General features: G+C 40.3%; 1 protein-coding gene and 1 long non-coding RNA gene across 5 annotated transcripts; both read left to right on the top strand.

Moving 5' to 3' along the window:
- The first annotated feature begins 206 nt into the window (after positions 1–206).
- Positions 207–9,432, top strand: LOC147487791 (uncharacterized). Of its 3 annotated transcripts, XR_015200730.1 has the most exons (6): positions 207–344; positions 443–672; positions 908–1,004; positions 7,976–8,024; positions 8,430–8,906; positions 8,981–9,432. It is a non-coding gene; the product is annotated as an uncharacterized LOC147487791 (long non-coding RNA). The 3 variants fall into 3 exon arrangements; XR_015200731.1 differs by lacking the exon at positions 207–344 and having other exon boundaries at positions 534–672; positions 7,973–8,024; XR_015200729.1 differs by lacking the exons at positions 207–344; positions 443–672; positions 908–1,004 and having other exon boundaries at positions 7,576–8,024.
- Positions 9,433–9,853: 421 nt separating this feature from the next.
- Positions 9,854–16,821, top strand: LOC147487792 (uncharacterized). Of its 2 annotated transcripts, none has more exons than XM_086569894.1 (5): positions 9,854–10,120; positions 13,276–13,341; positions 14,717–14,967; positions 16,226–16,357; positions 16,429–16,821. In XM_086569894.1, exons 1-5 carry the CDS (start codon positions 10,006–10,008, stop codon positions 16,651–16,653), a joined length of 789 nt encoding a protein of 262 aa, XP_086426020.1. In that variant the 5' UTR covers positions 9,854–10,005; the 3' UTR covers positions 16,654–16,821. The 2 variants fall into 2 exon arrangements, with proteins under 2 accessions (XP_086426020.1, XP_086426022.1); XM_086569896.1 differs by having other exon boundaries at positions 9,888–10,120; positions 16,511–16,821.
- The last annotated feature ends 7,710 nt before the right edge of the window (positions 16,822–24,531 follow it).

Below are 24,531 nucleotides of genomic sequence, written 5' to 3' on the forward strand. Positions count from 1 at the left end.
TGGCTAGATTTAGTCCGTGAGCGGAGCGAACATTTTGGGAGAAGGGGGGTTATTCAGACAGAAACCAACCTGTCCTCATCTCTTCCTTCTGTTTTTTCTCTTTTTGTCTCTCTCACTCTCCCTTTTCCTCTCCCTCTCCTTCTCCATCTCCATTCCTCCATCTTCCTCTCCCACTCCGCTCACCCCCACTGCTTAGCAGTATACTAGTTTTAGAGCTAGGTCACGTGTCATGATCCACGTACTATTACTAGAATTTAGCTGCCTATTATTCGTAGTTAATCACACCCAAACAGACCCCGACAACAGAAGATCGCATCTTGCAACTCCGTCTTCACACGCCGCTGGTATATATGCTTCTCAACACCGCTTTTTATCATATATATATATACAAAATGATAGTAAAGAAACATGCTTACGTGGTTCCCACACTTGCTTCTTGTAGGAACAAAAAATTTAGTGTTACTGAGCTTTTTATTACCACCCAATAACACTGCAACAATATATATATGACACCAAGGCGAAAGCGTCAACAAGGAATCATTGATCATTCCATGTCAAACTGCGTGGGAAAATGAGTGTTTATACATGGCCGGGTTCGCTCACATGGCAGGTCGATATCGTAATTTATATTTCTATGGGGGATCCAAAAAGGTGTGGTTTTGAGCTTCAAAGGTATGAAATGTTTGTAAAACTTAATTATGAACGATTGTTCAGTAAGTATTTCACATATCCCAACTGTTGTTCTGATTGAAGATAGGTATTATCAATGTAAATTTTTTGGATTAAGTCTTTAATTGATGTGTTATAACTCACTTCTTACTTACAGGGTCATGTGAACTATTCAAATGTTCATTTCTGGTCTGCAAATTACTTATAGTTTTGATGCCTTACTCTTTATAATGACTAGGAATTAATCCCTCTGAGGATCCATTAGAAGCAAAGAAGCACACATCCATTTTTCACTGGATATACTGAGCCTTCTTCAGCCACCTTCTTCATTTCCGGTATTGTTTTAAGTTCAATTCTTCTTCTTGGTATGGCCTAATTACTTGTGTCAAGTTTGATATGCAACTATTATTTCCATTGTTTATTAGATTGCTTTCAGAGTATGAAAATGGACTCCCCTTTTAATGTTGTCAATCTATAAATGTCTTTTGTTATTTACTTTTTCTGATACATCTTAAGGTTGATCTTTTATCTATCTATCTAGTAAAATAGGTTGATGTGGGGCCCACAGGGACTCCATCTAAAGGCCACCATTCAGTCTTGCCAACTTCAATTTACTTTCCCCCAATCTTCTCCTCCACTTCTTCCAGCCGACAGATTCCTTTAATTATTATGCAAGTGAATTCGCATCCTTGCAAGTTGTCTTAGGTTGTTTTTCAAGTGCCTCAGGTAATATTTCTCGCCTTTATGGGTTTCTTTTAAATCTGTTGTACTAGCTACCTATTTTGTTAGACCAGGTAAATATCCTTCATTTGTCCATTCATGATTGTTTTCTATTGACTGATTAACTCTTGAATGTGAAGAATCATCATCTCTACTTTCTCTCGATGTACGCTGTATGTAATGAGTTTTTCAATTTCTTTTTAAGTACTCATTTAGAACACGTTCTTGAGAAATTGCTCTGATTACTTTGCTAAACAGATCTAATCAATTGGTTAATAGTAGAATGGTCTTGTCAATTTATTACTTCCTACATCAAATTTCTGTTTGATTGTGAACACAATGCTGTGCTCCTTTTTATTCAGTGTTCTTTTTAATTCCTACTCCCTTTTATGAGTGTCTTTCATCATTTAAGTGCATTGATTTTCTGACTTGGTTTCAATGCTTGCATTTAGTCATGTCTAAACGCAAGTTGCCTAAATTTCATCTGTTTTTCAGTTACATATATAGTCTAACTTTCACATTTTAATATACGTTAGGTATCATTAGTTGCTTTGCCAAATTGTACGATGTTAGCATTAATTGTTAGTCATATCTCACTTCTTTTTCGGTATTAGATAGCACTAAATTTTTGTTAGTCATGAGTTATCTATTAAGTAGCACTAAATTAATTGGTCTTGCTGGCTAGCATTTGCTTAGATTAAGGCTGCTAATAGTCTATCTTACCAACTTCTTTGGTTTGTCCAGTGTCTTTTACAATGGAAGGCGACTGCTACTGCATTTACTTCTTTCGAATTTTTTGACGTCTGCTCTTAATCTCTCTTATCACAGCAAGCCAAGTTTATAACCATTTGGCCTTTTGTAGACCATGGTGTAATGGTCATCATTATGACCAAATTTGCAAGCTACTTTTTATATATTTTTTCTACTTCATTTTTTGTCATTAGCTGCACTCTGGTTAAAACTTTTATTGACCTGTTGGGTGCGCTCACATGGCAGGTCAATATCGTATTTATATTTCTGCTATTTCTACGGCCTTTGCCATGCCGCACCGCTCACATGGCAGGTCAATATTGTCATTTATATTTTTGCTATTTCTACGGCCTTTGCCATGCCGGGTGCGCTCACATGGCAGGTCATTTTCGTCATTTATATTTATGCTATTTCTACGCCCTTTGCCATGCCGGGTGCTCTCACATGGCAGGTCATTTTCGTCATTTATATTTATGTTATTTCTACGACCTTTGCCATGCCGGGTGCACTCACATTGCAGGTCATTTTTGTCATTTATATTTCTGCTATTTCTACGGCCTTTGCCATGCCGGGTGCACTCACATGGCAGGTCATTTTCGTTATTTATATTTCAGCTATTTCTACGGCCTTTGCCATGCCGGGTGCTCTCACATGGCAGGTCATCTTCGTCATTTATATTTCTGCTATTTCTACAGCCTTTGCCATGCCGGGTGCGCTCACATGGCAGGTCATTATCATCATTTATAGTTTTGCTATTTCTACGGCCTTTGCCATGCTGGGTGCGCTCACATGAAAGGTCATTATCGTCATTTATAGTTTTGTTATTTCTACGGCTTTTGCCATGCCGGATGCCCTCACATGGCAGGTCGTTATCATCATTTATGTTTATGCTATTTCTATGGCCTTTACCATACCGGGTGCACTCACATGGTAGGTGATTTTCGTCATTTATATTTCTGCTATTTCTACAGCCTTTGACCTACTATGTGCGCTCACATGGCATGTCATTTTTGTCATTTATATTTCTGCTATTTCTACTGCCTTTGCCATGCCGGGTGCGCTTACATGGCAGGTCATTTTCGTCATTTATGTTTATGCTATTTCTACGGCATTTGCCATGCCGAGTGCGCTCACATGGCAGGTCATTTTCGTCATTTATATTTCTATTAATTTCTACGGCCTTTGCCATGACGGTTACACTCACATGGTAGGTCATTATCGTCATTTATGTTTATGCTATTTCTACGGCCTTTGCCATGCCGGCTGCACTCACATGGCAGGTCGTTATCGTCATTTATGTTTCTGCTATTTCTATGTCGGGTGCGCTCACATGGCAGGGCATTTTCGTCATTTATATTTCTGCTATTTCTACGCCTTTGCCATCTTTAGGTTTGGTCCGCCTTTCTATTTTAATTCCTGACTTGTTTTTTAGCACGTATTCAATTTCAAATTCTAAAAGCTTTGTTAGGAATATACAACTTAATTGTACTTACTCTTTACCAATTACCAAACTATACAAACCTTTTGTCTTGTAAGTGTCTTGTACTTCTTAATTAAATCCGAGCCTAAGTGTAGATGCTATGTCCTTAAGACGATTTTCCCCCTCACGGTTGCCAAGGTTGATGGAAACTATCTCCCCAAGATAGAACGGATTTCCTTCTATAGAAAGCTAGCACTTCAATTCTATGAACTCGGCCGAACCTGAACATAGTATTTGACTGGTTAAACGGAGGGAGAAGAGAAAGATCGAACTCGTGTGATCCGGTCTCTTTTTCTCACCAAATTCATCCACTATTTATAGGTGAGTGGTGCCTCTTCGAAAAGAACCGCAGACTCTTTGGGAAAAAAGTAAGCAACTCTTTGAAAAGTCACATGTTTGAAAAGACACACCATTTTTCATAAAGAGGAACCGGTTGCTTTTGAAAGGTCACACCTTTTCGGATGATGATTTATTTCGAAAAGTCGCGACCTTTTCGGCATGATGCAATTGTTTTGAACCAAATACATTTCGAAAAGTCGCACCTTTTCGGCATGATGCAATCTTGTTTGAACTAGTGCACCATTTCAAAAGGTTTTTCTCACTTTACGTCTTGTTTCAAGATAAAACCCATTTCATCTTAAGTGGGGTAACTGGGGAGACAAACTACTCATTCATATTTAAATGGATTTGAGCAAAATCATTTTTCTAACAATCCCCATGAATGAAAATTTGGCTTCTTTTATCATAAACATTGGATTCTTTCTTTTACAAATGAAAAGATACCGCGATCGTGTCAGCCATAGCATGGGAGGCCTTTGCCTTTGCCTTAGTGAAAGACGATCGGATTTAATTGGACGATCGGTAGACTTCTATTAATGTCCTTGAACCGTCGGCCAAACCTAGACAATCATCTTCACGCCAGCACCTTCTCGAATCTTGTTGGTTCTCACGTTTGTGTTCATTTTGGCCTTGAACACTTCTTGGTTTCGGATAGTGCTTTTGAGACATTTGCCTTTAAAATTCTCATAGAAGCCCCACACTCGCACTAACATAGGTGATTTCTATAAAAGAGTATCCCGCAATACTCCACTTGGATAACATAACTTTCCAAGATATAGTAAATCATTAAAAGCTTGACTTATCCCGGTTCTCGCATGGATATGCAATGTTTTATATAGGAATGGGTTAGAGTATAATATTACTTCCGGTGCTAACCGAGTCACAAACATAATTCGGTTGGCCCGTTGAACCTAGATCTTGGGATCTCCGGTCAACTAGGTTGGTTTTTCCATTATGAGGACTCTTGGTTGATTATCTCAAAAGCTTTAAGCCCATTCCCTTGATAATCTTTCTACTTGCTCTCTTGTTAAACATTTTGTAAGCGGATCCATGATGTTATCTTTTTTGACCTTACATAGTCGATTGAGATAACTCCATTTGAAACAATTGTCTAAATCCAGTATTATGCTTTCTGGCGTATGTGTTGCTACTCATGTGCTCTACCAATAGCAGATTCATCACAGTTATGTGTTTAGCCCAGCTTTGGAATATCCTCTAAGAAATTTCGGCCACTCGCTCTGGAATTTCTCCAAATATCTTGTCCAATGCTATGAATTTCGATTCCATATAGTGGACCTCGCTATGCACGTTTGCTTTGAGGATTTCCAAGAAATTTATGCATCTCTCCTAGAGTAAAACACCACATTTGATGTCTTTTGAGTAATGCTTCAACAAATTTCCAATTTTGAATTAATTAATTCAAGGAGATTCATAATCCCCATATTTTCCCAATTTCTCATGACAAAAGTCAATAAATTGGAAAACCATTTAGATATATGTTTTAGCAAGTGAGGCGCCTTGTTAAAGAATGTTACATATCATTCATATAGTGTCCACTTCTAAGACCTCAATTTTGCTTACAAGTATGCTTCTGAGAACAATATCTTAAACAATCTTCTTTATTGGCACTCTTTGGCAATAATAGTAAAACATTACATCTTACAAATAATACAATATTTTTAGAACCCTTTAGCACCGACCATTCCTAACATCCGGAATGAAGCAAGGATTCTCGGAATCTTGGATCATAATTCCCCAAGTGTGGCATTACCACCACCTTATTTGCTTTCAAGAAGTCCATTCCAAGAATGACTTGAAAATGGTCTAAGCGAGCTACCATCGGTCTACCTTTCCTCGCCCGGTTATGCATCTTAATGTCAACTTCCAAAGCGAAGTCCTTTCACCGGTTCGCTTGGTTCAAGCCTCTCATAGAGCCCGTACATTCATGAAGTTTCAATCCAATAGCCCATTATACATACTTTCGAGATTAACATTTGAGTTGAACCAATATCTACCATTGCTGTATACACCCGTAGTTATTGAGTTCCACTTCTACGAACATAAAAGTCGCCATCGGGGACCAAAATGTTCATACCATTCAACGAACTAGTAGGTCTAACAAATGAAATAGAAACATGAGATGAATAGGAGAACACGGAGGTGTTGTCATTTCTATTCTAAAATAGAAACACACCTTCGTTATTTCCTTAAACCAAAAGAAAAGAAAAATAAAACAAATTCCGTTTGGTAAAGAAGAAGAAGAAAAAGGGAATCATTTTAAGTTGTTAGGAATATACAACTTAATTGTACTTACTCTTTACCAATTACCAAACTATACAAACCTTTTGTCTTGTAAGTGTCTTGTACTTCTTAATTAAATCCGAGCCTAGTGTAGATACACTATGTCCTTAAGACAGATTTTCCCCTCTCACGGTTGCTTGAAGGTTGATGGGAAACTATCTCCCAAGATAGAACGGATTTCCTTCATAGAAAGCTAGCACTTCAATTACATGAGACTCGGCCGAACACAACATAGTATTTGACTAAGAGCGAGAGGGAGAAGAGAAAGACTCGCGTGAACTTCGTGTGTGATCCGGTCTTTTTTCTCTCCAAATTCATCCACTATTTATAGGTGAGTGGTGCCTCTTGAAAGAACACGGTGACTCTTGGGAAAAAGTAAGCAACTCTTTGAAAAGTCACATGTTTCAAAAGACACACCATTTAGGCATAAAGCTAAAGCACATTTTGAACCGCCTATTTTGAAGGTCACACCTTTTCGGCATGATGCACTGTTTCGAACCAGTGCACATTTCGAAAAGTCGCACCTTTTCGGCATGATGCACTGTTTCGAACCAGTGCACATTTCGAAAAGTCGCACCTTTTCGGCATGATGCACTGTTTCGAACTAGTGCACCATTTCGAAAAGGTTTTTCTCACTTTACGTACTGTTTCAAGATAAAACCCATTTCATCTTAAGTGGGGTAACTTGGGAGACAAACTACTCATTCATATTTAAATGGATTTGAGCAAATCATTTTTCTAACAAGCTTTACATTGTTTGGTAATTTTGTTTCTATTGTGTTTGATCTGTACTTTCCTTATAACACAAAAGTGAATACATTCTGTTCAATAGAGATATACTTTTTACCTCCAGTTCAATTGAAAGCATTCTGGTCCCAATGCTAACTTTATTGCTTTCTAGGTTTCTACTGAATTTTCTTCAATAGAGATATGCTTTTTAGCTCCATTTCACATTATGTCTGTTTGGTTCTGTTCATGCTTTTCATTGGATTTAAGCGTGTCCTTTTTAACTATGAGTTCATTATGTTAGATTCACTCCATATCCTTCTGGTAATTGAGTGCGTATCTCTGACTCAAGGGGCATGGGTTAGACCGACTTTTCGTCATTGTTGAGTTTCTTTATCTTGTCCCCTGGACAACCTGATTTTTTAGATCTGCCTTTCTGGTTTATATTGTTGATCGGGGTTCATTCATAGTTTAGTTATCCCTTGGGCTCTAGTTGATTCTGTTTATCTAGGGAGTGCATGGTCATCCTACGAATTGTTCTTGAAGACACCTGCTGGATTCCGAAGGGTGCTGAAGGATTGTATTCATCCGGTACAGACCATTACTTGTAATCGTAGTTGTTTCACCATTTAAATGTATTCTTTTTGCCAAGAATAAAATCCCTCACGCTGCACTGATTTCCTTTTACAAATATCCTCTTAAGCTCGTTAATGTTAACATTTCAACTTTTTCATGGGTGCTGTTCTTTACACCGATGTAAATTCAAAACTTACCAGAAGCCAAATTCACCCACCTGAAGACCTAACCCACATAGCAGACCAAAGTGTGGTAAACTCAAAATATAATTTAATTTTGTTTGGCTTTTACTTGGGTGTGCAAATCTGCACCCTTCTTTCATTCTGCAATTTGTTTAAGGTCTAATGAAGACTAATACTTTAAACTAAAATATTTGTCGTTGTAAAAACTTGTCTGTCATTGTTTTGACAGCAGAGTTTCAAGCACCTGAAAACCGCTTTTCCCCATTACAAGGAAAAAGATGGTAAGTCCTTTAACTTTCATACAAAAACAAGGTACAATACTTGCTGAATATTTTGTTTCAGTGTCTTTAAACTTGCTTCTGTACTTTTATGTGTTTATCCATATAAAAAGTTTGAAAACTAATATACATTGTGAACTTTGAGAAATATTTAGGACAAACATGTTTGCATTTGTCTCTTGGAAAAATGTGAGTCGTATCCCCATTTCCCATATTAAGTTTGTATATGCATGCATGGGATGATGGGATTGAATTTCGACCATGACTGAAAGTACAACTGTTGTTACAAGTTACAATCATGCCAGGACCATAGTTATTGATGAAGTATGAGTTGAAATAAACCTAAATTGCATATAGAATTTTGATTATAATATTAATAATTACGCTTTATTTGTTTTGCCGTTGTAGACTGCTCCTGGGCATATCAGGTGACCAGTATGGTAGAGAGTGCTCTGGTAATAAAAAACAAGAAACGGGAAATGTTAGCTGTTAAGGACTTGCTTGACTGTTGTCCAAAACCAAAACCTTATACTGGTCAGGTGCCGATTGAATGTTGTGAAAAAGAGAAACACTCCTGTGGTGGATGTGTTCTTGAGGCCTTGGCATACATCAAGCTGAATGGATTGTCACTTGGAAGTGAATACAAGTCGCCTCAGGAAGTTTTGACTATTTTATTTGTTGAAGTTATGAATAAGTCAGTGAACTACCCAAAAAAAGAAGATTAGTAACTGATATTTCCAGAAAAACTTACAGGTCTCAAACAAAGTATTGATAAAAGACTTTGGTGAAAGCTGTACCGGTGCAGAGTCTCTGAAAGAAGAAGTAGCTAGAGGACCTGTTGTGATCAAAGTGAATGACTGTCAACCTTTATTTTCTTATAGAGGGGTACGCGTTATCTAGATTTCTGATTCCACAGTTTCCACCGACTGCACCACTAACATCATTCCATTCATTTTCAGGATGTATTTGACCTTGAGCATACACTCAAGGCGAACATGACACTGCATCCAACTAAAATTTGTCATGCAATGTTGCTTGCGGGGTATGTTGAGAAGTATGAGAAACCAGTATGGATAGTCCCAAATAGCTGTGGCAGCACTTGGGGTGGATGAAGGCTTTGCGTACGTCAAAAGGGGGCCAAACATCTTGGGAATTGAAGAAGGTTGTGTGTATGTGCATGTCTAGGTATGAGTTCCTGAAGTAGGGGAGATCTCTTTTGATACGAGTTGCTTATTTGATAAGTGCTCCCTGTAGTTGCATGTTAGTTTCAGTTTTAGCTGCCTCTGTTTCATAGATTATTGTATTCTTATAGACTACTTACTTCAAGTCTTCAAGGCTTACCAAATCATTTGCACTCTTATAAGTGTATTAAACCTGTTACTATGTTAGTGATACTTATTCCTTTTGTAAATAGCTTTATAAATTAGATCACCGTGTTTCACTGTCCAAGAGTGAAAAATCTTTAGCAACTACCAAACAAGGCGAGGGAAAATGCTTCACTTCATCTGCAACTTTAACTACTACAGGCGAAATAAAGGACTACAAAACAAGGCGAGGGAAATGAAGAAGTTTCGTTCTCTGATAAGTGAATTGTCCATATAAAAATCAAAGCGCAAACTGCAATCCGGTGTTTCCTGGTATTTATCAGGCGTTAAGTTTATATGGAAATTACAAAGCATAAGTAAGACATGCACCCAATGGCAATTACTCCAACAATTGCAACCATATTGCGATAGGAAAAGTGGTGGATCAAATCTGTCCTTGATGTTCTCTATAACAGCTTACGAGCCTTGGAAGTTGAAAGAAGTTCACCCAATTTTCTTGGGTCCATTAGGTTGGGCAATATGGGCTTGGAAATACTGGACCCAAACATGAGTATGAAAACAGTAACTGTCCAAAACGACAACTGAAAAGCTGAGAAATATCTTCTTCTTGTTGTCACTTGTTAGGGCTTTAGTGTGTAGTGGTAGTGTGGTACTAGAGAATGACGAAGAAGAGAAACAAGAAGAAAGATAATGCAACGACAAGTCTTAGTACTGCTGCTTCGGCGGATATCTCTGTTGCTCCCGTAGTACCAGATACTTCCCTTCCTACTCAAGGTTAGACTTAGACCAGTTTTATTATTGCATTTAACATCTGACATGCACGCTTTTAGTAACTTATTATTTAGAACTGAAAGGCTTACTTATTTCTGTTAGAATTTGTTAAACATGTTTAACTATGCTTCTCAGTAGTTAAACTAAACAACAAAACCAGAGTGTGATGTAAGAGTTCCTCACTTAGAATGCATTACTAGTAGTGATGTATATCATGGAGTGGGAGTTCATATGCCAATGACGAGTAGTGAGAGCATTCTGCAGAGTCATTGAAACACTTTCATTAGTTTACAAGAATGTGATGAATCAATAATTGATTTCTGAGTGTTCTCGTTTAAAAAAACGTGAGGGCATAGTGTTGAAAAGGTGCTTTATGGTTTTAGATAAATCATAAATGTTATCCAGTTATCTTGGTGCATGAACCCAAGCGAAAAAATGCACCCTCAAGTCCTCAACACTTGTATTTTATTGAGGGTACCCTGTACAAACATAAAGTGTTGGTATTTTTCTATTTTTCGCCTATAAAGAACTCCTTCCAGCATTTAATCACAAGTAGTTTAGGATACTCCTCCCTGCAGTTGAGTCTAGGAAGTCGTCCTGCTCGTTTGTTGTAGTCATCTGCACATGAGGGGTTATACAAGTTTTGCCTTAGTTTCATGTTGCAGAATGACAATGCTAAGTTTAAAATTGGAGGATCTTGTATTTAGGTGAGATGCTGGGATTTAGGCTTAGCCTATGTATGCTTGTACTATTTGTAGTGTGAGACGTCTCACACTACATCGTTATTGTTGTAATGTAAAATATTCTTTTTGCTGATAAAAGGAAAAAAAGAATGACTATGCTAAACCATTTTCTCTCCATTGTTGCCCTTCTTGTTCCTCATCCTCATCCTCTTCTTTTGTAATCTGTACTTCGTAGTGGCCTAATCGCTTGAAGCTCACTTTTACCTTCTTGTCATTTCTGTACTAACACCGAAAATTTCGGCTAAAATCCGACTATCGAATCAATTGAAACTTTTATTGGAGGAAGTCTCTTGTTGGGAAATCCTATGATGAATTCTCTGGTTGTGTTGTCGTTGGGGGGGTTACCACCGGTGTAGAGTGACTAAAACAGACACTTTTGGTTAGTATCATATTTTGTAATGAAGTTAGTTTCAGTTGTTTGTAAGTACACACTTTTAGTGTTTGTTTGAAGATTTCTTACGCTACACTTGTCATCGAGTTGGTTCTTGTAGTTGTTTGTGTCAATAAGAGAGAGTAGAACAAGTAGGGTGTCACCGTCGTTGTAGAGCCACTTAGCCACTCCGACCAGTGCTGCTACAACATCTCCTTGGCTAAACGCCAGACCTTTGGATGCCTGTATATACGTAAAGACCTCCTTAGTTGGCTTTGTCCCCACACATGTCGCACTGGTTGTTGCTCAAATTGGTATGACTCTGGACAAGCAGGAATGACTGCTCCTTGCAAACACCTAAGCATTTGAAGCATGCAAACAATTAGACACGGCGTATGATAAAAATTAAGGCTGCGTTTGGTTCACAGGAAAACGGAGGAAAAGAAGGTTTTTTCTTGATAATTAGAAATCCTTGGTTGTTTGGTAACTTCTGAAAACAGAAAAGTGGAAAGCTCTGGGTCAAAATCAGCGAATTCAGCTTCCTTTTAGAACAAAAAGAACCTTCTTACTCTTCTCTCTCCATAAATCTCACATGTAGGGCCACAGTGTGATTCCTCTGTGAAACTAGTTTCTATTAATAAAATTGTTGTTTTACCTGGGTAAAAAAACGAAAAAAAAAAAAACAAATGAAGAGTTCACATGTATCATTTATGTTAAAGACAAAAATTCTGCATCTCCCTGTGTTATCATTACACCTTTGATGCGATCCCAAAAAGAGAAACTGTCTTTTCACTGCCATTTAGAGAAAAGAGAGAGGAATTGAGTATAAGCCATGGATGGAGAAAGAGAAGAAAGAGGGATCTTTAAAGCTGTTTAGGAGAGATTGGGGTTTATCAATTGGTTTTTTTCTGTACTTCTCGGCACATCACCTAGTGCTCTAGGTGCATGTTAATCTCAAATTACTTTTCTGCAAACGAACAGAAAAGATATTATTGTCAGAGGACTTCAAGGAATTTACTTTAAAATAAATTGAATTCCTGCTGAAACAGCATTTCGTTAACCGAGCACAGACTAACATGAATGTATGATATCCTAAGGAGCTACCAGCTGTTCAAACTTGGAATTTGATATTTATAGAGACAAGGTTCTCGTGGATTTAAAAAAATGAAAAGAAATGTAAATACATAAATATCCTGCCCTAGAATCCACGGAAAGCCTTGCCTTCTATTGGGGTTATTTAATTTATTGAGCAAATAGCACAGGTGCCGGGCAGACGTGTTTTGGTCAAATGTTCTGGGCATTCATACAATGGCCATGGACTGATGCTATCAATTTTGATGGGCTTGGGAATCTAAGTTATGGTCAACTCATGTATACTTCAGGAAAAATTTGGTAAGGACTAGCCTTTATACAATGTAGGTGAGATTAGGTGCATTGTGGAAATGAGGCAAGCGAAGTTCTCTTGGCTGGATTACATGCCGTGTTACAGCAGCGAACTTCATTATCTCATTATACTCATCCTAGTGTTTGGTAACACTGGCCTAGGACTGAATCCTGTGAATTGGTTTTAGTGTGTATATATTCTGTTCGCGCTGCTCGCTTTACCGTTGTGATTGTTGAGATACTTGGGCTTGGAAAAATATAAGAAAATTAAGCACTTAGAGCGACAAGCAAAGAAAACTTAGCCAGTGAGGAAGAGAACATGCACTTAACTAGTATTGCTGTGCACTCACTCTACTTCTGCTTGATGTGAAGGAGTGAATGGTTTTGGTATGGTATTTATAGGAGGGAAAGGTACCCGAGGGAATAAAGATTGGCACATATTATTAATGAGTTGGGGATTTGGGTGAGTATAGGCTATATTTTACATAGTGAAAATTGAAATGGTTGGTATTTCATATTTTTTTTCATGGGCATGAAGAACTGCACCCTTTTTTCAATCTATATAATCTGTTTAAGGGCTAGTGAAGATAAATATTTTAACATAAACCACTAATTCTTGTTAAGACATGTCTGACACTTTGTTATAACCATTGATTTGACAGGAGAGTTTCAAGCACGTGAAACCTGCACTTCCCCACCACAAGGAGAATGCAACTGGTGGGTTGATGGTAAGTCTTTTCACTTTCTAGGAAATAGGAAGTAAATCAGAGTTTAACGCTTATTTCACTTATAATTTGTCTCTGTTCTTTAGACTTGGTTATGTACTTTTGTGTGCTTATTCATATAAGGAAATATGAAAAATCATTTATATTTTGAACATTTTATTTAGTACAACACTAGTGTTTGAGGAGGTACTCTGGCTGTTTTTTTGTCTCAGATTAATCATGACCAAACAACTAAAGAATAATTAGACAGATGGTTATATCCTACTCTTTTCACTTGTAGTAGGATCTTTTGGTTAATAGTGTCATACGTTGTTCAATGGAATTTGTGGAAGCAAACATCAGTGTCCTACTTGATTAGCGTCATGATTAAACTGAGACAAAATGGACAGCCATAGTACCTCCTCAAATTACAAAAAGCAGTGATCAACCATCTTAACAACCCTTCTTTTCAATTCATCTGCTGCAAATGGATCTTCTTATGGAGAGGCCAAAAGATAATTGAACTTTCCAGTTTTCTTTAAGCAATTCTTGTTGAAAAGCTTCCTTCAGGGTGGTTTGTCAGGACATTGTTTTCACTAATGACGGAAAGAAAGATTATGTGATTACATTTCCAAGTTGGCTCGTCTTCTTCCTACAAAATGGCAACTTTGAACCAACTCAAGTGTTGGTTATAGACTTATAGGATTATAGTAAATGCTGTTAAATTTCTACGGGACAGTTGGGACATTCCGATGACCCCGTAGAAGTCAAACAAGTACCAATTGCTACATCTCTTCCATTGATCCCAGAGTTATTTTCTCATACTAGTCTCAGTTTGCCATGCTCATAGCGATGGTGTTGAAAGACTTTAAAAATGGGAATGCTCGAGTTTTGAGAGTTGATCAGAGTAGTCCTTTCGAAACTATCCCTAGCTGGAGTGGCATGTACCCAACATTTAAAAGTCCTTTCTTGAGCCGCAGCTCAGAACACCTTCTTGAAGGGAAGGCTAGCCGCGAAGGTGTATGAGGAAGGTGTACGCCTCGATGTAAAATAAAATAATTAATTCGATAGTCTCTGATCCATATACTGAAATCAAAACTGTAGGGTACATGGGAACCTTAGCTAAGTAAATGAGAAACTTGAGTGCTAGAATGGTAACACAGAAGGCGCAGCAGCACGTCTGAAAATTTGAAGATGTGGTGGCTGCGCTTGTAATTACAGGATTTAAGGAATCAACAAAAGAAGGGTATGTGAGGTGTTTTAACACATACATGCGGCCTAGATTGATGCAGGGATAAGAAAATAGAAAACGAAGGATGAATTGAAATAGACCTATATGAAATTTGCCATAGAGAATTTTGATTATTAAATCTTAAGCTCTAAAATGTTTATTTTGTAGATTGCTCCTGGGCATATCACGCGACTAGTATGGTTGAGAGTGCTCTGGCGATTAAAAATAAGAGACAACCGGATAGATTAGCTGTTAAGGAGCTGCTAGATTGTTGCCCAAAACAGAGCCAGTCTTCTTGTGGTGATCAGGACCCGATTGATTGTTGTGCAAAACACTCTTGTGGTGGAAGCGTCCTCGAAGCATTGGCATATATCAAGCAAAATGGGTTGTCACTGGAAAGGGAATACGAGTCTCGGCAGGTAGTTTTCACTCTATATTAAGGTTTTTTTAATAATATTTTTGATGTATAGCAAAAAAACGTATATTCATACATTCTGTCCATACATTTCCATAGCATACTGTTGTACCAACTGTACCAACAAGCTGGTTCATCAGCAACTATACTGACAGACCTTGTACACTTTATCTATTATGCGATAAGTTTCCTTACCTTCCTAATCCGAGAGACCATCCAAGATACTTCTAGTTTATCACTGCTATGAGTATTTACATGATCTACCAAAGTTTGACATTAAGATACAGCTACTTTATTCTTGATTCCCAACTTCCAAGCTTCCTGCATACCCTTGATCAGAACAAGGGTGTCTGCTTCTTCTGGCCTTTTGCCACTTGAACTTCCTGTAGGTACATAACTATGAGGCCACTTGCACATAAGATACTCAATCAAGCCTTAATTCTGATGTGAGTTACCAGAGGAGCCATCACATTCCTTTAAAGTTTTGGGATGTGATATGTTAGGTTTTTTGGTATATGAGGGTGCTTTTGGCTTGATTGAGTATTTGGGAAGGGTTTAGGACGGGTTTATTGAAAATAACATCGTTTCTGTTAAGCCATACAAAGTAAGGTATATTAGCATAATTTGGTAGAGCATAAATTCTTTCAGTGGATAATATTTGACAAGGTTTATGATGAGATCTGCAATGTTAAGGTTGTTAGAAAGATGTTCAGTTCTAAGGGAAAACTGAAGGCAACCCATATATGGCAAACTTTTGTTCATGAATGTATAGCATGTGACAAGATTCATTAATATCATTACAACTAGGACTCAGTTGATCATTTAAAATGTGTCTAGAAATGAGAATGTCTTTAGTACGTAAACAGTTCTGAAAAAGTTTCTAAAGATATAACTGTATTACATGAGGATAGTGGATTTTCCAGATTAAATTCCAATATTTTTTGTGAATGCTAAATTTTTGAGGTGTTTGATGTTTTTTATCCCGTTTTGTTAGCCAGTGGAAAAATGATATAACAGTTAGAATACTGTTATTTTCAGGAATTCAACTTATGGAATCAGGTTGATTTATATTTATGGGTGTATTTTATTTTATTTTATTTTATTTTTATTTAGCTATATAGCAGGTGAAAAAAGAATCAATAAGAACAGTATTTCATGCTCTTAAATAAGATCTTTGACAAAAGTGAAATTAGGATTGTTTGGCCTAGGGCTTTTATTAGTAAAAAATGAAAATTTTCTTGAGATTCCAAAAAAACTTGCAGGTCTCCAGGAAAGCAATGATAAAAGACTTTGGGGAAAGAATCACAAATGCAGAGACTCTTAAGGTGGCAGTAGTACAAGGACCTGTTGTTGTCAAAGTTAATGATTGCCGACCTTTATTCTCATATAGAGGGGTAAGCATCTATTAGATTTTCAATTCCGCAATTTCTATTCTCTGCTACTAACTCATTTCATACATTTTCAGGGTGTGTTTGACGTAGAACATACTTTCAAAGTGAACAAGACACTTCATCCCACTGAAATTCGGCATGCAATGTTGCTTGTAGGATATGCCGAGAAGTATGGAAAGCCAGTGTGGATCGTGCAAAACAGCTGGGGCAGCGATTGGGGAGATGAAGGCTATATTTATGTGAAAAGGGGCTCAAACATCCTTGGAATTGAAGAGGGCTGTGTAGATGTTGTCGCATAGTTTTCCTTCCAGTAAATGTGGTTATATGTAACTTAATGTGAAGTCTGAACTGTGAGTAGGCGTGTTCTAAATGAGTTCTTGCCTGATGTGGTCACTAGGAAACTTTTATGGATCGCTTGGACATTCGGACTTGAATATTAGTATCAATTTCAGTTGCTTGTTTTTATGCGTTTTAGTGTCTTTTGGGATTGTTTTTTTAAAAGGTCCAGAATTGTAAAATGCTGCTAGCTTCACCAAAGTGTGTGCCCCATTATAAGAGCAGGGGTATTAAACAGGATAAATGTCTGGGTCATTGATAATTATGAAACTGAGATAAAATGCTTCAGTTCTAGTGCAACTTTAGATTATGGATCTTATGGGAGAATGAAGATGATGTTGAAGCGGTGTGCTCACTGATTGCCTGATAAATGGATTATCCATATAAGAATCGAAGGGCTAACTGGTTCTGGTATTTGTCTGGCAATTTTCTGTTTAGGTACACTCGATAGCAGTTACTCCAACAATTGCAACCAGATGATGCTGATCTATCCTTGGATATGTTTAGGTTAGTTTGATGACATAACAAGTAGTGATGGATTAAGAGGTGGAAAGATTATATATGAATCACAGTTAGAAGTTTAAACATTTTGATGGATATTGGTTTCCAAGGCCTTGCGTTCACATGGCACTTGGCAAGGTAATGAGTACTCAGAGGACTTGACCGTGCTCTCCGTTTCATCAAGTTAATGTGGCTCACGAGTTCACGACATGGCTTCATACAGGTTGTTATAGATACAATGGCAAGCTGTATTCAGGGCTCTGATTCATTTGCACTTTGTTTATATCAACGTGATCGCAAAGATCTATTTCTCTACTGGAAATCTGGAATAGAACACACCTTTTTTTTTCGCTTAGTTACATGCACAATCTAGTTTGCATAGATTATCACAGAATTTAAAGTTGCATAATTTGATCCCCTAATTTGATATAGATTTTGGAATGACGATACTATAAAAACATAAATTAAATGCCATAACATTTTTATACTTGATAACAAAACATTGTCAATTGTCACATGGCACCGTCTTGTTTCTTCGACCCGATTGATCTTTCTTTGAATTGTAACTGACAAGACCCATGTCCAAAGATGATTTGGTAAACATTAATATAGCCAGTGGCCAGATGAAAACAGACTTGGTAATTGTTCACAGGAAATTTAATGTACCTTGACCAAACCAATCTATATTTTTCTATCCATTGGAAATGCTTATTTCGTTATGAAGCTTGAAGGGAAGGGAATAGAGCCGATGACATTTAGGGGTTGTTTGTTTTTTTTTAATTCAGCATTCAGAGCCTCTTAAACTTAAGTTTTAAGCATTCAGAGGCTCAAAACTTGTTTGTTTTTTTTAAGTAGTTTAAGCATTCATTGGTTTTAAGATTTTAGATTCAAAGACCAAAATTTCTTCCGAATCTTTGAATTTAATACTTGAAACAAGAAAGTCCCTTCTTGCCATTTCTTAAGAACCCAATCTTAAGAACCCATCTACTTTCCTATCTTGACTTTTATGGCTTCAAAATAAGTTCTTCAAAATTTGATGTTGGCGTCACGGGTTTTTCATTTTTGGGTGAATGATATCCACTTTGTTAAAAATAGAATTACATATATATATTACGAAAATAAACAAAATATGAAAATAAACCGTTAAAATATATTTGTGAAAACATATTTTAAATAAATTTATTTATCATTTATTTTTTTCGATAATCCATCTCTTCTCCCTCAAATATAATATATATTTTGTTTAACGAAAATCGAGTTAGTGTTTAAAATAGATAAAGATGAGTAAAATTGTCCAATGATTTATATTCACGCCCGCCGCGTTATTCTAAACAGAAAACAAACACGTTTTTTAAATTAAGCAATCAGCATTTAGCATTCAGAGAATGAGCCATTCAGCATTCAGCATTCAGCATTCATAGGCTCAGAAAAACAAACGACCCCTTATTCTTCCGACCGAGTAAGGTTGATTTGGATCACCTTATAAACGTGGTAGACAGTAGATACTGGACCTTTACTGATGCACGAAAGACAGAAAACACTGCAGGATCAGTGGGCGCAATATGTCATTTTCCATGGGCCACAGAAACAGTACACAAACTTATTTGTTTTGGAATTTTAAGACACGGGCTCCCATCACAACTCATCATTCACATTGGCTTTTGCCTGTAAATTACTGCCGAGATGCTAATTTTCCAATCTATCTAATAATACAGGTGGGGCCCTCATCCAAAGGCTATATATAATTTCAACAAGTTGTGACATAACATTTTTAAATGAGCTCAAACAGTGTGATGGTTAGTGTAGGGGAGTGATATTCTCTATCCAGCACGCACTTAACATGGTGGAACTAATGCACCGACCTATGGTCCCAGGTCGCATCCATGAGCCAACATCGCGCCACAGGACAGATCGCAACATCATGCGAACTACGCCGCAATGATACGACTGCACCTATCCATAAGCAATCATGACCGGTGTATTTGCACTCATCCTAATCACGGTCATCGGTCACGTCCGCATTACCTAAGTTACTCGCATTGATCGCCACTCCTCATCATCACAGCAGACCTATGTAGATATTTCTCACGTGCTCCCATGATCCACACCCCACGTTGGTGACATCCTTTACACGTGGAGGGTGAGGATACACTTTCAATCTCTATAAATACCAATCCTATGAACTACGCCATACGGATTCTACTCGAGCCCGTGACCCGTGAGTAAGATATCGTAAGCGGTTAAGCTCATAAAGCCGAACTTCGGTCTCACCCAACCATTCACATCGGTCCCGAGATCGTTTGTAAATACCACATCACACCTTTTTACATTGGCCGTTCGCGGGTCTCGACACTTGAGAAACCAAACCACTTTCACACTAATCGGTAACAAAACCAAACCAAAAGATTCTCAAGCCCACGAAGCATGGTAAGCCTCGAAACTCAATTCAACACTTTGGCCGCCCGGTAGGAACAATGAATCGAACAAATTGCCCAACTCGTAAGAAAACGTCACATTACGTGCAAGTAGATACATAAAGCCCACTAGCCGGCACCATCGCAGACGACGACGCCATCAACGTCGATCAACGGATCACCGAAGCTAAACCAAAGGCTCGACAAGAATCGCGGTCAAGAAGGATTCCACCATGATAGTGCGTAAAATGTTGAAAACCTATCGCGCGATCTCCATTTCTTCTGCCGAAGACTTCCGCAGGTCTCCCTCCGGACTTTGTCCAACCACGGTTCCCACTATATGACGGTCGCGACATGCCCAGCCAACATATAACACGATATGCTCAAAGCCTCGCGACTTTACAAATAGCGCCAGAAGTTCGACCATCTCCGATGCGAGCTCTTTCCAAAGAAGGGGCGGCCACTCGATTGGTTTTTCTCCGCGAGGCGGACTCCATAGAAGCTTCGAACGGCTTTTACCGACTGCTCGCAAAGCCCGACGCATTAATAACCGTGACGCAAGAAGGGTGATCTCAATTCACTCTTCCAACTCACTCTGGCGGGGAGGAAACCTTCGACTCTTCTTCTGCCGGTTCAAAACGTAACTCTTGGACATGGAAAGCGGCCTCAAGGAATCATTTGCGCATGGCTTTCACAACCGCCGCCGCTGCCGCGAATAACACCGACCTAACCGGTCGCTCTTGAAAGACCAACCCGAACGCGTTGGCGAAATGCGCGCTCGAGTGGACAAATACATCAAGCTGCAAGAAGCTTTGCTAAAAGCGAAACGAGAAGAAGAAGAAGCGGCCCGAAGAGGGACGGGTTTACGAGTAGCATCATCCTCTGTGAAGCGACCCGACAACAAGCGGCAACCATCCGGATCTAAACCAAGAAATGATCGGAATTCGCCGCGGTTTCACCGATCTCCTAGTCACATACTAGAAAAATCAAACGTCTTTGATTCTACCGACTGCAGATAAGGCAGCCAACAGACGCCTGCATTTAAACCTCTATCAAGCTTTTCAATCAGCGCCCGGTGCCGCCACGCCGACCGGCGTCTGGGGGCTAAAGCATTACTTGCAAGACCTCGATCGGCCGGGCACATCAAGCGAGATACACTAATATACCGGGACGGGCGACTGCGCCACAAACTCATGGCTCGCAGGATACGGGCGAGGTCCACCTGCACGAGCGATTCGAGGTCTCCAAGTCGCCTCATACCGAGGGCGCCCCCGAACGCGATCCATTAAGATCGCCGCCACCATCCAGAGGTCGCCGAAAGCAAGAGTAGAACCATCCACATGATCACTCTCCAAGACGATTCCGCCTCAAGTTCACGGAGAAAAAGAAGGCGCTGGCGGCGCCCTCCATGAAGTATACAATTTCTTTCACAAGCCGCGTACACGCCAGCGGTTCAGGCGAAGAATAGGAGACATCACCTTCTCGAGAGGCCGACCTCAACAAAGTCCGCCTCCCCGCGATAACGATGCACTCGTGGTCCACGCCAAAATCGCTGACCGGACCGGCGTCAAAGCGAAGTTTTGATCGACCCCTGGCAACTCTTTGCGATATTCTCGTTCTACCACACGATCCAAGAGATGAACTTACCAAAGTCGGTCTTCATAGACCCCATTGCACTCCTCTTCGATTCAACGGCTCCCGTGAGCCAATCCAATAGAGATATCATCCTCCCGATCTCAGGTGGGATCCCGGAAGACAAAGTCGGCTTCAACACGCGTTTGGCGTTCTAGATACCAAGTCGCCCTATAACGTAATTCTAGGACGACGTTGGATACATCGATGCAGCCGCATCGCCCATCCACCGCGCATCGTCATCATCCGTTTCCTACTAGCCCGGGGAATGATGGAGCTTCAAGCAATCACCGAGGCCCATCATTGCAACCGTATCATTGCCGCAGAACCAAGATCACGGAACCTCCCATCTCTCGCTAAAGAACGAACCTACCAACTATACAATGGCCAAAGATTTAGTGGTCGGGTGAGAACTAGCGCAAAAAACGTAACGCCCGATCTCCCACTATCAAAGCAAAGCGCGCATTCAACAAAGACAAATCCCGAGGTCGCCCCATTGGAAAGCATCACTTAACAAACAAAGTCTCGCGGGCAACACCACCACCTCCTCTCCAACCGAAGAAAGGGCGCGGAATCTGTTATCCGCCATCACGCTAACAAAGAGCCACTTCCGGACTCGCCGTAACCACGAGGACGCCCCAGCCTCCTCGACTACTACGAAACCAACCAAATGACTAGCACGGACTTCTACAAAGAACAATCCTCCGTGAGAGCCGCGAACGCCATTGAGCCAAGCACCGACTCAAGACAAAGCAAAGAAGTGAACTCGGGAACCGAAGACGACCCTAAACTCGTCTATGTGGGAGCCAACCTTGACCCCACACTTAAGGCTCAACTTGTAAATTTTCTGTCCATGAATAAAGATGTATTCGCTTGGTCGTATATCGATGTACCGTATAGACCTAAGCTGTTGCATGCCATCGGTTAAATGTCAACCCCGGCGCTAAACCGGTTCGACAAATAATTCTAGACGATTGTCACTACGCTTTCAAAAAGCAATCAACGACGAGGTAGATAAGCTCAAACAAGTCGGTTTCATCCGGAAGGTCGACTACCCAGAGTGGATCGCCAACATAGTGGCAAATCCCAAAAGAATGGCACAAATCCGGCTTGTGCCGACTTCACCAACGCCAATCAAGAAACTCCAAAAGACAGCTTCCCCTACCAAGAATCGACCAACTAGTCGACCGGACTTGTGGGCACGAAATGCTATCATTCATGGACGCCAGATAGCGGGTACAATCAGATACCACTAGTCAAGAAGATCGAGAAGACATCATTTATCAATCGAAAGCAAGGAATTTATTGTTACAACGCTTCTCCCGCTTCGACTAAAGAACGCAGGCGACCTATCGGTCGGCTTAGTAACTAACATGTTCCAGACATGTTAGGCGATACCATGGAGGTCTACATTGACGATATGGTTGTCAAAAAGCAAAAAGCAGCCGACCACCTCACTCACCTCGAGCAAGCGTTCTCCGCATCACTGATTTAACCGAATGAAGCCGAACCCGCACAAGTGTCTCTTTGGTGCGTCCTCCGAAAATTTCTTTCTCGGATATCGGTCTCACAACGAGGCATCGGCTAAATCCAGACCAAATTCGGGCGTTCATCGACATGCCCGACCCGCAAACAAAGAAACAGATACAAAAGTTGTCAGGTATGGTCGCCGCACTCAACCGATTCATATCCAGAGCGTCAGACAAATGCCGACCGTTCTTACAGATACTCAAGAAAGGCGAGCAATTCTCATGGAACGATCAATGCCACCAAGCATTCGCCACCCTCAAGGAGTACCTCACAACACCTCCCGTCCTAGCCAAACCAACCGACGGAGAAACTTTGGGGCTCTATCTGGCGGTATCCGATTTCGCCATCAGTTCGGTCCTATTCAAGGACGAACACAATTCAGAAAAGCCGATCTACTTCACAAGCAAGACACTCACTCCAGCCGAGAAGAACTACTCTTACATAGAAAGAGCGGTCCTTGCTTTGTTATACTCGGCAAGAAAATTCAGACCAGATTTCCGTGCTCATCCAATCAAAGTGCTTAGCGATCTCCCTTTGAAGAGGATTCTTCACAAAGAAAACAAGACTACCGGGATGGCAATATGGGCCAAGAGTCATGAAGCACCACGTGGACTTCGTCCCCGCCGCATATCCGAAGTATGGTCGTCGTTCGCGGACTTCCTAGCAGATTTCCCAACCGACGAATTTAATTGGGAGGTCAAACAGAGGTCGCACCCAAGAAAGCGAGCATGCAAACAATCTGGGTCCTCTACGCCGATGGTTCCAAAGAACCCCGAGGCGTGGTATTGAATCGCCTTAGTCTCCCCGAGGAGCTATGGTAGAGAAGGCGCTCGGATAGACTTCGCGAACGCCAAACAACGGCGAGTACGGCACTAATAATGGGAATGCGATCCAAAAATTCGAGTAAAGGAGATCCAAATCTTTAGTGACTCGCGAATCGGTCGCTCGCCAAAGTTGCAAAAGAGTACACTACCAAATGGCGAGGTAACCTCTCCAAATACCTTCAAGTTGCTAACAATTTGCTTCCGCCATTTAGCGAGCGACGATACACCATTTTTGCGTGACGAGAACCGCCACGCCAGATAGCTTGGCATACTTGGCCACTCGGACACCGAATCGCGGTCCCTCGACAACCGATTATCGGTAGTCGACCGACTTCGCTACTGCGGGACCAAGTCTTGACAATTAGCGACTGCTCCCACTCTCAAGATCGACGAAGTCGCCTCCCGGATGCAGCCTATTATACAAGATATCCAAAGACGGCACACTCCCGCAGGAGCGCACAAAAGCCAAGAAGGTTCCACACCAAGCTACGTAGCTATTGTTTGGTGAACGGCAGATTATTCCGCGAAATCCGCGGGGGACCCCATCCGAGATGTATCAATCCAGAGCAAGGCCGCCAAATTTTTGCTGAAATTCACGGCGGAGAGTGCGGCAACCACGTCACCGAGGGTCGGTCACTAGCCCACAAAGCGATCTCCCCGAGGGTACTTCGCCTCGTGATGCGGATCGATGCTAAAGCGTGATGTCCTCAAATGTGTCAAATGCCAAACATTTGGTCACAACATCATACAACCAAACCGCTGGCCGATTAACATCGCGAGTCCTTGGCCGCTCCACATGTGGGGCATGGACATTATGGGACCATTCATCCTCGAAGAGCACCGCTTCCGCCATTCCTTGCCGCCACGCACTACTTCACTAAGTGGGTTGAAGCAATTCCGTTAGCACACGCCAAAGAATCACATGTCGAAATTTCATTTG

This window comes from Coptis chinensis, chromosome 7 (assembly GCF_015680905.1).
Source record: "Coptis chinensis isolate HL-2020 chromosome 7, ASM1568090v1, whole genome shotgun sequence".
NCBI lineage: Eukaryota > Viridiplantae > Streptophyta > Magnoliopsida > Ranunculales > Ranunculaceae > Coptis > Coptis chinensis.